This window comes from Phyllobates terribilis, unplaced genomic scaffold (assembly GCF_046119375.1).
Source record: "Phyllobates terribilis strain yellow unplaced genomic scaffold, ASM4611937v1 Scaffold_7__3_contigs__length_470593459, whole genome shotgun sequence".
Lineage (NCBI taxonomy): Eukaryota > Metazoa > Chordata > Amphibia > Anura > Dendrobatidae > Phyllobates > Phyllobates terribilis.
This window is the reverse complement of record NW_027362767.1, coordinates 268,051,127-268,066,151: the sequence shown is the minus strand read 5'-3', so window position 1 is coordinate 268,066,151 and position 15,025 is coordinate 268,051,127. Positions and strand designations below refer to the sequence as shown.

General features: G+C 48.5%; 1 protein-coding gene across 1 annotated transcript in view; it reads left to right on the top strand.

Moving 5' to 3' along the window:
• PLPP7 (phospholipid phosphatase 7 (inactive)) overlaps positions 1–2,178 on the top strand; it is a 42,185-nt gene extending 40,007 nt beyond the window's left edge. The window contains exon 2 of the mRNA XM_073640703.1: positions 572–2,178. Within this exon, the coding sequence (XP_073496804.1) occupies positions 572–936 (365 nt within the window). The 3' untranslated portion in view covers positions 937–2,178. The remainder of the gene's footprint in view (positions 1–571) is intronic.
• The last annotated feature ends 12,847 nt before the right edge of the window (positions 2,179–15,025 follow it).

Sequence of the window (15,025 nt, the reverse complement as noted above, 5' to 3'; positions counted from 1 at the left end):
CTGTCACCAGTTTTGTCATATAACAACTAAAACTATGACCTTATGCAGCGCCTGTGTTTCATTCCATAAATGCTTATATAACCCCATGACTCCCCCTGTTTACCCTTCAAAAACCTTTTTAAATTCTCCCGCGCTGTATGGAAAACGGGTTGGTCGGGTCCGATGGGCGTGGTCTCAGGCCTGTCCATCCCTCCCTCCGGCTGCTGCTCGCTGTCCTCCTTCTGTAGTTGACGTGGATGACGCCTCGTGTCATCCCCATTGCCGGGCGAAATCTTGCGCCTGTGCACAGAAATCGAGGCTCACGACTGTGCACTATGTTTTGCCCTACTGCAGGTGCATGTGAATTTATGTTTTAGGCTCTGCCCGCAACTGGTGAACTATGGGTTACTTTGTGATATTTTTATTGTTTGTACATGTCCCTGCTTAATTGTAAAGTTCTGCGGAATATGTTGACGCTATAGAAATAAAATTACTATTATATATATATATATATAAAATATATATATGTATATACACTGTATACGGATCTATAGAGGTCAAGATTAATTGTATTCTCTTTTTTTTCTTGCAGCGCTTCTTCTTGACATCCTCACAGTAGCTGGACTACAGAAGTTAATGAAACGTCGGGGTCCATATGAGGTGACGCCTGGTATCTTGGATTACCTTGTTCTCGATGTCTACGCCTTCCCAGCTGGACACGCTAGTCGAGCCACTATGGTCTCCAAGTTCTTTCTTAACCATCTAGTTCTTGCCATCCCTTTGCGGATTCTCCTGGTCCTCTGGGCCTTTAGCGTTGGACTTTCTCGTATTATGATTGGCCGGCACCATATCAGTGATGTCCTGGGCGGATTTGTCATAGGCCTCCTGCAGTTTAACTTTGTGGAGATACTTTGGCTCTCGTCGAGTACTTGTCAGATGTTGTCCTCGTTATGGTGAACATAGAGACATTGGACTTTGTGACAAATAAGTCTACAAGGACTTGGCCTGACGTTATTATTTCTGTCTTGGAATAGAAACGATTAAATATCTTGGCTGTCTTAATTCATCTCCGGATATCCAGTTCTGGTGATTTTTGACCCAATGTAATCACAACACACGGCCCCAGATGTTTGTGGGACATGTAGGAATACAATGTATGGTGCACTGAGACCTGCCCCATGCACTAGGCACGCACCCCGCACTGAAACAGGATAGTCTGTGACATTCTACATAGTTATTGTAAGGCAACCCCCATCATCCAAAACTACAATACGTCACCTGATGGGAGGGAATAAAACAGAAGGAAAAACTATCCAATATGTCATATCTATTTATCTTATACACACTATATGAAGAAAAGTATCGGGCTGCACGTCTTATTCATTGAATTCCATTTTAGCCTTGTATCCCATTGCCTTTGGTGTATAACATTTGGCCCTATTGCCCTTCCCCCGAGTATAACATCCGCCCCCGGTGTATAACCCCCTGCCTTGCCGTCTGCCGTTACTAACGTGACAGAATGGCCTCTGACCCCATAACTTCGGAGTCCAGACTTCCTCTGGTATAACATCAGAACAAACACTGCGCCCCGAGCAGCTGCATGCAGCCGTACATCACCAAGCACAATGCTGAGCATCGGATGGAGTGGTGTAAAGCCGCCACCACTGGACTCTGGAGGAGACGTGTTCTGTGCAGTGATGGATCACACTTCTCTATCTGGCGGATGAGACACACTAATGTTTATGGATGTATAATGGGAGGTTAGAAAAGCTCGTGGAGGTGGTGGGGGCACATACTTTTCTCCATATAGTGTATCTACCTGTCAGTACTGCTGTCGGCCATCCTGTACGCTTTCACATTCTAATATCTCTTGTACTGAGCACAGAGTCATTTACCTGTGATATTTCCCCAGGGTGATTATGTTCTTGGTGGGAGGTTCGGGATGATATGGAATAACCAATGTTCAGATGACGTCCCGCCTTCGTGTCCTGAGATAGAAATTCCATCCTCACATAAATCTGTATTGTGACATCATAATGCCGCACTGTGACATCATAGGACGCTCCTGGGCTCCACGGCGACACAGTGTAACAATCCCCGAGCCGTCAGTAAAAGGTTTAAACAAGATTGTTCCTATTCACTGACCGCAAGCAGATGTATTTAAAATGGCTAATAAATGATATACAAGATAAATGGGAACGCTGCAGGTTTTCCTTTTCCAGTGATTCTGACATGACCCTGGATGGGTAGAATTGATTTCAGCGGTCGCAGATTTAACCCCTTCTTGATCATGGACAGGACTAGTAAGCAGCTTACAGTTACAGAGAGAAGCAGGATTGCAGCCCCTGGCATATGGCGCTGCCGCTAACCTCGCTCTCTGCCCGCAAGCCGCTTATTTGGGAACCGGGTGGATAATTAAATGATAAATTATCATTTGCGGGTCCAAAGCTCTGGTTGTACATGTATATAATGCCCCTTCCCAGTGACCTCCAATATCTGGAATGGAGGATAGCTAGTGAGGTCAAACAATGGCAAATGTGAAAACTGTCCAAAATTTTAAATAGAAAAAGCCAAGCAATAGAAAGGGGCGCTGTTGTGTTACAGTCTATGGAAAATATTGTCATTAGAAGTGGTGGACAGTGGTAGTGCAGGTGAAGGAGAAGATCCTTCTCTAAGCTATCATTGTGATTTCTCGCAGACGTCTGATTGCTGGAGATGAAATTTACAAAATGTACAAGTTACCGGGCCACTGCCACTACTGCTGTCCATAGGGAAGTGGCCTTACGTGAAAAATATGTGGGGTGGATGGGGTGCAATGGAATGGAGTGTATCACCATCACATGGTGTGTAAATAACACGGCTAAACACCACCATAGTAGTGTCATACAGAGCTAATATAAAACCACCATAATCACCTACATAGTAGAGTCATATAGTGCAACGTACTGCTGCAGGTGTATAGGGAACTGTCTCATACATCCATCTGCAGCTTGTGCAGCATTTGTAGCCCCAACATTACAGCTTCCCCGTGATCCTGAAGAGAAGAGTAACAGACCCGACCCGGACATTTCCTCCACATTATATCACCATATCTGCAGCTTAAACCGCAAGCTGCATCTCATCTCCTGAACACAGGAAGGACCCGTCAGCGAACCCACAGAACACAGCACCGAGCCCACAGAACACGGTACCGAACCCACAGAACACAGCACCGAGCCCACAGAACACAGCACCGAGCCCACAGAACACGGTACCGAACCCACAGAACACAGCACTGAGCCCACAGAACACGGTACCGAACCCACAGAACACAGCACCGAGCCCACAGAGCACGGTACCCAACCCACAGAACACAGCACCGAGCCCACAGAACACGGCACCGAGCCCACAGAACACAGCACCGAGCCCACAGAACACGGTACCGAACCCACAGAACATTGCACCAAACCCACAGAACATGGCACCGAGCCCACAGAACACAGTACCGAACCCACAGAACACAGCACCGAGCCCACAGAACACAGCACCGAGCCCACAGAACATGGTACCGAACCCACAGAACACAGCACTGAGCCCACAGAACACGGTACCGAACCCACAGAACACAGCACCGAGCCCACAGAGCACGGTACCCAACCCACAGAACACAGCACAGAGCCCACAGAACACGGCACCGAGCCCACAGAACACGGTACCGAACCCACAGAACATTGCACCAAACCCACAGAACACGGCACCGAGCCCACAGAACACGGCACCGAGCCCACAGAACACAGCACCGAGCCTGCAGAACACAGTACCGAACCCACAGAACATTGCACCAAATCCACAGAACACGGCACCGAGCCTGCAGAACACGGCCCCGAACCCACAGAACACGGCACCGAGCCTGTAGAACACGGCACCAAACCCACAGAACACAGCACCGAGCCAGCAGAACACGGTACCGAACCCACAGAACATTGCACCAAACCCACAGAACACGGCACCGAGCCTGCAGAACACGGCACCGAACCCACAGAACACGGCACCGAGCCTGCAGAACACGGCACCAAACCCACAGAACACAGCACCGAGCCCACAAAACACGGTACCGAACCCACAGAACATTGCACCAAACCCACAGAACACGGCACCGAACCTGCAGAACACGGCACCGAGCCCACAGAACACGGCATCAAACCTACAGCACCGAACCCACAGCACATGGCACCGAACCCACAGAACACGACACCGAAGCCACAGATCACGACACCAAACCCACAGCAAATGGCACCGGACGTTTTTTTTTACGTCAGAAATCTGTAGCAAAACTGATCTCTGGCATGAAATCAGCTGCGTCAAAAACGCAGGTTTTGCTGCATTTTTTGATGCATTTTTGTGCGTTTTTTCAGCGTTTTTTTTTCACTGTCCTTCTGTCTCTATTTATGCATGTACATAAGGGTCTGTGAATCTGTGAAGAAAAAGAACCCCATTGTATTCTGCCAGCAAAAACGCTGAAAAAAACGCTGAAACAATTTGCATGCGTTTTTTGGTGCTTTTTTCAGCGTTTTTTTATCACCACCTGTTACTACCTATGGGTGAAAAAACGCTGAAAGAAGTGACATGCTCTATTTTCCAAAAACCCAACAAAGGCATAAAATACACAGGAAAAAAAAACAAGATTTGTGAACAGAGAATTATGGTTTCTCATAGACTTTGCTGGTACTGCAAAACGCAGCTGAAAATTTGCATAAAAATCTGCAGCAAAATACGCTGAAAAACCCAACATGTGTGAACATAGCCTTACAATAATGAAACTGTATGGGAAGGGGCACTAGTCCCTCTAGTGGAGAGGTCTGGAATAGACAGGTTACTACATGGGTAAACTTACACTTAGAGCTCTTTCACACATCCTGATAGCCATGTCCATGTGTCAGTGTGCACCTGTGAATCAGCGTACAGTTAGCTCTGTTCCCAAGCGCCGTTTGCTGAACGCTGCCCTCATTATTGTTCCCCGCTGATGCTGCGATCAGCACCAGCAAGGACAATGATGAGAGTAGTATTCTGCTCCCGCAGTGTCCAACTGTAAAAATAAGAATAAAATTAAAAAAACCTTATACTCACATGTCCTAAGTGTCCCCCACTGTAATCCATGCAACGATTACGCCGAGAAGCCAGGGAGAATGACTCCTGCAGCGAGCGGACCCACGGAGCTGCACTGAGCTCAGTGAGTGACAGGACACTGCTCACTGAGCGCATCTCTGGGGCCGCTCGCTGCAGGAGTCATTTTCCCCGGCTCCTTGGCGTGATTGGTCGCATTGATTACAGCGGGGGGCACATAGGACAGGTGAGTATAAGTTTTTTTTTTTAATTTTATTCTCATTTTTACACTGTGTCATCAGTGTGGGACGTTTTGCGGCCTGTGGAGTGGGTAAAAAAACGGACATGTCAGCGTGTGGAGCACACGGCCCGTGGAAACACACTGACATATGTGCACAAACACATTCATTTGAATGGGTCTGCGTGTGTCAGTGTCTCCGGTAAGTGTGGAAACTGTCACCCCACATACTGGACACAAGGACGTGTGAAAGAGCCCTTACAGATTGGGTATTATCTAAATAGCAATACCATAATATACCAAAACAGCAGCAGAGCAGGACAGGATTCACCATATTGTAAGCCCATTACAAGTAATAATAAACCCATATATGCATCATACACCGGATATTGCAGACATTATTATTAATAATAATAATCCCATATATGCACCATACACCGGATATTGCAGACATTATTATTATTAATAATAATCCCATATATGCACCTTTCACTGGATATTGCAGACATTATTAATAATAATAAACCCATATATGCACCATACACCGGATATTGCACTCATCACATGTCTATTGTACATTATACCAGAAAATGAACGTTTTGAGTAAAGTTGTACTTCACTATTATTAAGTCAATGTTTTATTTCCACCAGAATCCAGCAGGTGGCGCCATGTGCATGTGTTTCATGGCTCTCATTCTACCCACTTCCACCATCTACAGGCTGAAAAGGGGATTTCACCCTTTAAAAAAAATCCTAACACCATATACCTGCACTGATACACTGTAACAAACTCTCAGGACAAGAGGTCATAGGTGATAAAGGACTAACAAAAAATATAAAATGGAAAAATATTATCCCTATATAAACATTTTTCCCATAATGGGTTGAATAATGGGTGAATAATGGGAAAAAAACGAAAACACTAGAACTGCAGTATTTCAGTAGACACAATTCCCTCCAAAATGCATAAAAAAGTGATCAAAATGTTGTATGAACCCCAAAATGATATCAATAAAAACTACACCTTTGCACGAGACGAACAAGCCCCTATATAGCTAAACCAAGGGAAAAATAAAAAGTTATGAATCTCAGAAAATGGAACACATGGGGGAAATGATCAGGTTTTGTACTCCAGTCTTCATCCTCTGGCATGCTGAACTGAGGTGCCAAATTTATTAAGGGATGCCTGTTCAAAAAGCTGACGCATCTTTTGGCCGTCCGTTATGCTAGAGAAGGAAATTTACACGTAGATTTTAATTACGGGACTTTATGATAAAGTGTCAAAAATTGATTTAAAAGGGGCAAAAAGTTGCACAGTTTTTTGCATATGCCACTTGTGAGGCATTTTGAGATTTTTTTACATCAGTTTTCTGGCGTAAAGGTGAATATTAAGTTTCTCCGCAAAGTATTTAAAAAAAACCTTCCAAACACTTAGAAACTGCAAAAAAAAAATCTGTAATGGCGTTATCCTAGGCTGTAGATTGCAAATTATAGGGGGATTCTTACCTTTCACTTTTTTTTTAGAAATAAAAAACAAACATGTTCCTACCTGGACGATTCAATAGCGGCTGATAACAGAGAGCCTATCTGAAGACAGAACTGAAGAGTTCTGGAGGATTGTGACAGCAGAGTCTTTCAATTTCATTCAAATCCACGGACTGTGCAAAATCTGCCGAAACAGAGACGTTCGGAATAGAGTGTATGGACGGTTGTAAGTGCGCGTGGGCTGCTGTGTGGACAGTTCTTGTGTCCTTAGTTTAACACTGTTCTACAGCCAAATTGGGTCAAAGACTAAAACAGTTGAACCCAACTAATTTTGTTGTGCTGAAAATAAACATAATGCTTAAATTTGCTGATTGGGTCTAATTTTCAAGATCCAGAGGAGGTTGTAATTACTTATGTCATCTTTCATGCAGGCTTATAGACACATTGTGTCTTTATTATTTCATCATCATTATTGCATTATTAGTAGCTTGTCTATTACATCATCTATTTAACCTGTTGAGCCTACGTTTATAAATGCTCTTTGTGTAAGGTATACTGTTTTAGGATTTCTTAGATTAGTTTCTTAGCATATTGACATGTTTCTATGTTTTTCAGATATGCCTCATTCTTGCATTAACAAAGCGGATAGTTTTTGCTACATTTGCGGAGAAGTAAATTTTGCGTCACAAAGGCGAAACTTGACTACCATGATAAGGAAAGCCTACAACCTGTATTTTGGCTGCAGAATAAGAGATTAGGAAAACAGTTGGGATCCATATATATGCTGCAATAGATGTGCCTCACATCTTATCCAGTGGATGCATGGGAAGAGGAATCTATTCCTTTGTAGTCCCAATGATCTGGAGAGAGCCAACCGATCACACTACCAATTGCTATTTCTGCATGGTGCCCCCTTATTAGGAAAGGAGTTTCAAGGAAGAAGTGTGTAGCGTCGGCGTCTTTGCCTCCTGCCGGGCAGAGACGCCAGTCCCCTCACCGCAGCGGTCCCGGTCCGGCGTCCTCCAGCTTCCCTGCTGCTGCCCGGGGTGCGCGCACCTCGCGCAGTCTTCCGGGCACTGTACTTAGGGCGCGCTCGTGCTCCCTCCCTCTTGAAGGGGTCGCGCGCGCCGCCCTAAAGAGTCCCCGGCCAATGGCCGGAGGACTATCCTATTTAAAACACCTCCTCCAAAATGGAGGTGCCTGTGCAAGGTTGTTGTTTGTGTGCCAACACTCTCCTCAGCCCTCAGGTTCCAGTGCCCGCCAGTCTGTCTATTAGCTGTGCCCGCCAGCTTGTCTACCTGCCAAGCCCACCTGCTGGCCTACCCGTATCACCTGTCTGTCTACCGGCCGTGCTCACCTGCTGTACCTGTCATCTTCAGCCATCTGACCCGTGGGAGTCGCCTGCTCTCACACAAGGTCGGTCCCAGAGTGGTACCTGGGTCACCTTCCCGGTCCCTCCTTGGTTCACAGAGTCGACTAAGCCGCCATGTGGCCAGGGTCGGTCCGGGTAGGCACTTAGTTACGCCCCTCTGGTCCCTCCTTGCATCACAGCACAGAGGTTCCACCACCCAGATCCATAAAAGTTTGCACAGGCCATGGAATCTGGTGGCTCCCAGGCTCCTGCGCTCTCAGACCTGTACCAAGAGGTCTCTCGCCAGAGATCTCAACAGGATACTATCCTATCCTATCTACAGACAGTCAACTCCCGTCTGGACGCACTGTCAACCCCGACTGTGTCCGCTTCTCACCGAGCGGCATCCGCCCCGGCGACACCTCAACCCAGTGGCGCTGTGGCACACGGCTTTGGACCCCGGCTTTCTGCGCCTACACATTTTGGGGGTGATCCTGCCCTATGTCGGGGCTTCATAAATCAGTGCACGCTGCACTTTAAACTCTTGGCACACCAGTTCACATCTGACCGAGCCAAGGTAGCATTCATCATGTCTCATCTCCCCGGAGAGGCGGTGGTGTGGCTTAACCCTCTGTGGGAGAGAGGGGATCCTCTGGTTGTCCGATCTCCAGGCCTTCCTCGCGGCTTTCCGGAAGGTGTTCGATGAACCTGGACGAAGGTCTTCTACTGCCTCCTCACTTCTCCAACTCCGCCAAGGGAGTCTCTCTGTGGGACAGTATGCCGTGCGTTTCCGAACCCTTGCCTCTGAACTTGCCTGGAACAATGAGGCTCTGGTGTCCACTTTTTGGGAAGGCCTTTCCGGACGGATCAAGGATGAGCTAGCCGGTCGCGACATACCTTCCTCCCTGGACGACCTGGTGTCATTAGCTAGCCGGATTGACATCCGTTTTCTGGAGCGTTCTAAGGAGATGTCCCGTGAGAGAAAACCTCTGCGCCACGCTCCAACCTTCCTAAGTCCTGTCTCGCAACCAGCATTCCCCCGGGGGTCTTCTCCAGAGTCAATGCAAATTGACCAAACTAAGAAGGACCCGCTGCGGCGAGGGGAGTTGCTTCTACTGTGGAAATATAGAGCATCAGATCCGCTCCTGGCAGGTGAGACCGGGAAACTCCAGTGTCTAGGACCGCTCGGAGAGGTTGTCCTAGGCAAGAGTTCTTCCTCTCCGCCCTTGACTCTGTCCATTTCTGTTACCAGTGGTGAGACCCGCTTCTTCGAGACTGCTTATCTGGATTCCGGAGCCGCTGGGAATCTCATTCAACAGGCCATTGTGGAGCGATATCAGATTCCTACCATACGTCTGGCTGATCCTTTAGCGGTTTCCTCGGGGGATGAAAAGCTTCTCTCTGAAACCATCTTGCTTGTCACCGAGCCTCTGACTCTTCAGTTGGGAATTATGCACTCGGAGAGGATCTCCTTTCACGTGCTGTCCGGTCTTTCTCATCCCCTCTTGCTTGGCCTGCCTTGGTTACGGAGACATGAGCCTGTCCTGAATTGGAGCTCGGGGGAGGTGCTCCGTTGGGGTCCGGAATGCCATAAGTCCTGCCTGGTTCTGGTTCGTCCTGCTCGACCCCCGTCTACTCCTGCTAACCTTCCTGGCCTGCCAGCACCCTACTGGTCCTTTGCGGACGTCTTTGATAAAAAGGAGGCAGAGACACTACCACCTCATAGGCCGTATGATTTCCCCATCGACCTAATACCTGGTGCTTCACCTCCTCGTGGGCGAATCTACCCCTTGTCGCTGGCCAAGGCCCATGGTATGTCTGAATACATAGAAGAGAATCTTGCTAGGGGATTTATCCAGAAATCCACCTCTCCGGCTGGAGCAGGATTCTTCTTCGTCAAAAAGAAAGACAGCTCTCTTGGTCCTTGTATAGACTATAGGGGCCTAAACCAGATTACCATCAAAAATAAGTACCCCCTGCCTCTCATCTCGGAGCTGTTTGAGCGCCTAAAAGGCGCGAAGATCTTCACTAAGCTCGATCTTCGTGGGGCATACAATTGTCAGGGTAAAAAAGAATATATATTTTCTCTACTTTTATACTTTTATACGCTTTGCTTATGTACTAACCACCATTTTGTGTCTTATAACAATAAGCTTTCCTTGCTACGTGTTACTTAGATCGAAATTTATGCTAAGATGGCGCCAGTATCAGCCAGCACCTGTTTCAGAGAAATGAAACTGAATGATCAACTGACGGTTGTCTGCCCAGAGACTGAGTTAAGGAGACATGGACCAATCAGGAGTGGCCGGATACTAGACATTTATGGCTTACCCCGCCCCGAACAATGCATTTATGGCTTACCCCGCCCCGAACAACCCCTTTCCCCTCCCCATTATGTAGTGTATTTAAGTTTGTGCATGCGGAAATAAAGGGAACATTGCTGAGATCGTGGCTTGCCAGTAGCCTTCTGAGCATGCTCTGAGTTTGAACCAGCTTGTTGTCTGACTCATTATTTGAATGGTTGACCCATGCTCATAGCCTTAATTTGGAGTGACTGGAGGACGAGTGGAATGTCGCTACGACCCCGACAAATGGCGCCCAACCTGGGGCGTGGCTAGCGGTACGCCGCCCTCCCGGACCCATATTGTTGACTTCCCTGGTGGTGACCGCGGCGGCTGAATCTGAGGCCTGATCAACCTCCATCGAACACGGTAAGTCGAGATATATTTTATATGTCTCACTTGCCTGTGTGTCAGCCGCAGCGGTTCCTGTGGGGTTGTCAGTTTGGATCTGGGTGGATGACCGGTCGAGTGGTGAGACCTCGGGCGTCCCGCGCCACGTCCTGAACCAGCAACTGTGAGACCGAGTGACGTCGCATGCCTGCGCGTGCTCGTGTGCACACCACCTCCTCCTCCCCCGGTCACTGTACTTTTCTTAGATAGTTGCCTCCCGTGACTGATAGTCGATTCCAAGCCATCCCTGAATTGAAGTGTAAGGGAGAAAGAATCTGTGACGAATTGAGGAGTGCTCTTCGTCTACCACAGAGACTGCTGTAAAGTCAAGGTTAGGGAAGGGGATAGATTGAGGTGTCTCTCTATCTCACCAGTGTATTGAGGTGTGCTCTACACTGACGGGTGGTGACCTGTAATCAGGGTGCCGTGGTGAGTCACACTGTAAAGTCGCCATTCAAGGTTAGGGAAGGGGATAGATTGAGGTGTCTCTCTATCTCACCAGTGTATTGAGGTGTGCTCTACACTGACCGGTGGCGACCTGTGGACTGCACCAGTGATCTGAGTCGCGACAGATCATTGCATTCTATAAGAAAATGTTGCGTATGTTCAAATCTGAAAGACCTGGCAAGTTGCCGGATGGTGCAGTGGGAGTCATCCAGCTATTAGAGTCACGGGAAAGCAAGAAGGCTGTTAAGAATGTTAGGAATCTGTATTAAATGATAAGACTACCCAGTACGGGCAGACTTCAGCCTTCAGTGTAGAAGGAATGCGTTACAAAAAAAAAAAAAGGGGAAGTTGAGTGATGAAGGACTCCTGCACCAGGCTCAGACACATCTTAGAGTAGCAAGTGATTTATAGGTTGAGGGCTGGAAAGAAGTAGATGGTGCAGGGGGAACAGAGAATGCCGAGCCTTTGTTCGGATACATGAAAGCTGCAGAATGTGATTTGTTATGTGACCCTAAATCGGCCGTAACCCCGTTGATGCCTGTCACTACACCGAGCCCTCAACCACCACCCTATAATGGCGCCGACGCCAAATCATCGGAAGGATGGACGTGTCGTATGTGCGAAGAGCAGAACCCGCCCTGGGCGAAGTTCTGCTGTGTCTGTGGGGCGGGCCGCCCATGGCACGATGCCCAGCCTGTCTCCAAGAACAATCCCACCCCCACTCCAACTCCTCCCTCCAACGGCCATCTTACTACACCTTTTCCTGCCCCCAAGAACAATCCCACTCCCACTCCAACTCCTCCCTCCAACGGCCATCTTACTACACCTTTTACTTGTTGTGGGAGGCCCGGGAAGCCCCAATCCGGCCTATATCCACTACTAGATCCGACCGGTGTTTATTACCAGCCGCCAGCATGGGTGGAAAAGCCCGCAGTCCCAGAGCACCCATCTGAAACTAATGTGATACCCTCTGCTCCAGTCCACGATGCGGAGGCGCTCCCTCTGTTCCCCATGGGGGTCGCCCATAACTCTGGGGATATCCTCCTCAACTCCCCAGAATTTCAGGCCAGACTGATCTCGCTCCGCCAACATACTGTTACTCAAGACGATACGGAGCCAGATGAGGGATGGGCTCAAGATACTCCAGCGCCCTCCCCTTTACCCCATACGTCTCCTATGGCATCCTCCACCCCACATTCATTACCCATACTCCGGCCCTTGCTCCAAGCAACTGCTGAAAGAGCACCACCCCCCAGCCCCTCAGAAGTCTGGGACCCCTGCCGCTCCCGGAATCTAGTAGACCCATCAGGACGCCCTGTCACTCTGTCAATAGGCTATGGTGACATCCTTACACATCGGGTGGGGGCCATAGTCAACCCTGCAAATACTCGTATGAGCCATGCTGGAGGATTGGCTCGTAAAATTGCCCTTGCTGCTGGTTCCACTCTGGCTGCAGAATGCCAGGCTCACTTAGCCGAAAACGGAGAGCTTTGAAAAGACCATGGATTCCACAAAAGCAGGATCCCTTAGTACGTATGAATCCGGCCTAGAATACATGAAACAGTTAAAAGCCTGGGCTCAGGATCGCTTGTCAGATCAAGCTGGGTCTGTACAAGATGTTCAACAAGACTCTGATGAATCTGTGGAAAGATATGCTGCAAGACTCAGCATGCATTTTGAGGATCTCGGATACAGTCCTCACGTCAAGACGCAGGCCGCCCTGTTGGTTCAGGCCCTAGTAGATGGCCTACAAGACGCTCTCAGAGATGAGGTTCTGAGGGTACGCCCCGAGATTCGTTCTTCTTCTTTTAACGACGCGGTGGACATTATCAAAGCTTTCCAAAAAGCTATGCTAAAAATGGAAAAGGATACTAAGCCAAAGAAGAAAGTCGCTCCTGCCATGGTATATCAAGCTCAAGAAAGCTACCCCCTGGCAACCAACATGGAATCAAGTGGGTAATGGTTAAAGGCACAGGTGATGATACTCCTCCCACATATAGAAAACAAGACAGAAGAAATGACAGGGGGCCACCTAGAGACAAGAGACAATCTCGTGATTCTGAAGGACGCATGCTGTGTTGGGAATGTGGTAGCCCTAATCACATTCTCAGAGACTGTCCAACCCGCAGACAGTACCATGACCGCTCGTTTCATGACGGTCCACACAACCATGGACCTTCCCGTGAACCATCTCACCCACGCCAATGACGGCCCGGTCAACCAGTGTCCACTTTCCCGGCTACGCACCCCACGGCCGCCTGTGGGACTGTCACTTTACAGGTGGACCATCAACCATTGAAGTTCCTGGTGGACACTGGGGCGGCCACATCTGTCATTTCTTCCACACAGCTCCCTCCCTCGGTATCCCTATCACCGGATACCCTCACCTGTGTTGGGGTGGAAGGCCAACATATTTCCTCTCCACTCACAGTCCCTGTGTCTGCAGGACCATTCACTGGAGTACTCACAAGATTCTTGGTCTCAGAAACTTGCCCCGTTAATTTGTTGGGAGCCGATCTCTTAGAGCGGATGAAGGCAACTATTACCTTCGGAAACCATGGTATGGAGCTTCTTCTGCGAGACCCTCATTCCGAACAAGGGACTGAAGACCGCTGCGTTCTCAAAGCCTTCCCTCTCATGATGATGACCATACAACTTCACACTCTTCTTGATACCTCACAGTTCCCTCACTCTCTGTGGTCCAGCGGGCCAGAGGAAGTTGGCCTCCTGCAGGTTCCCCCGGTCCAAGTACACCTCAAGCCTGGACACAGGTACCCACGGTTGCCACAATACCCCCTCAAGGCGGCACAAGAACAAAGCTTGGGTACCCAAATCGCTTCCCTCCTGGAGTCAGGAGTCCTTGTCAGGTGTGTATCTCCATGCAATACACCCCTCTTTCCTGTAAAAAAGAAAACCGCTCCGGGAGAGCCTCCAAGATACCGGTTGGTTCAGGATCTCAGAGCCGTCAATGCAGCTACCATTTTAGAAACTCCAGTGGTACCCAACCCAAACACCCTCTTGTCTCAGGTGCCTCCAACGGCCACCTTGTTTACGGTGTTAGATCTGGCCAACGCCTTCTTCAGTATACCCTTGCATGAAGATTCGTGGTTTCTTTTTGCCTTTACCTTTCAAGGAGCACAGCTTACATGGACCAGGACTCCACAAGGAGCCCAGAACTCTCCTAACCAATTCATTCATTCTATGAAGTCTATTCTGGAGCCATGGGTTCAAGAGAACCCTCAGGTCACTCTTCTACAATATGTGGATAATCTTTTACTCTGCGGCACTGAAGAAAATTTGCCAGAGATGTCAGCATCCCTTCTCTGGTTTCTTCACTCAGCTAACTGTAAAGTCTCGAAAGGCAAAGTCCAATGGTGTCTGCCCAAGGTCATTTTCCTCGGACATTGTATATCACAAGGTGCTAGACATCTGACTGAAGAAAGAAAACAAGCCATCATGGATATCACCTTCCCAACCACCTACTCCGCTATGCAGACTTTCCTTGGTCTCATCACTTACTGCAGGCAATGGATCCCGGATGCCTCAAAGCTTATGCAACCCCTGTATGACTGTTTTAAGGACGAAGGCTCCGTCTGGTTTCATGCTGAAGATCCACGTGTCTCTCACCAATGCAGACTATGTTTTGACCGCCTTAAACAGGCTGTTGTCTCTGCCCCGGCCTTGGGCTTACCAGACTATACTCAGCCATTT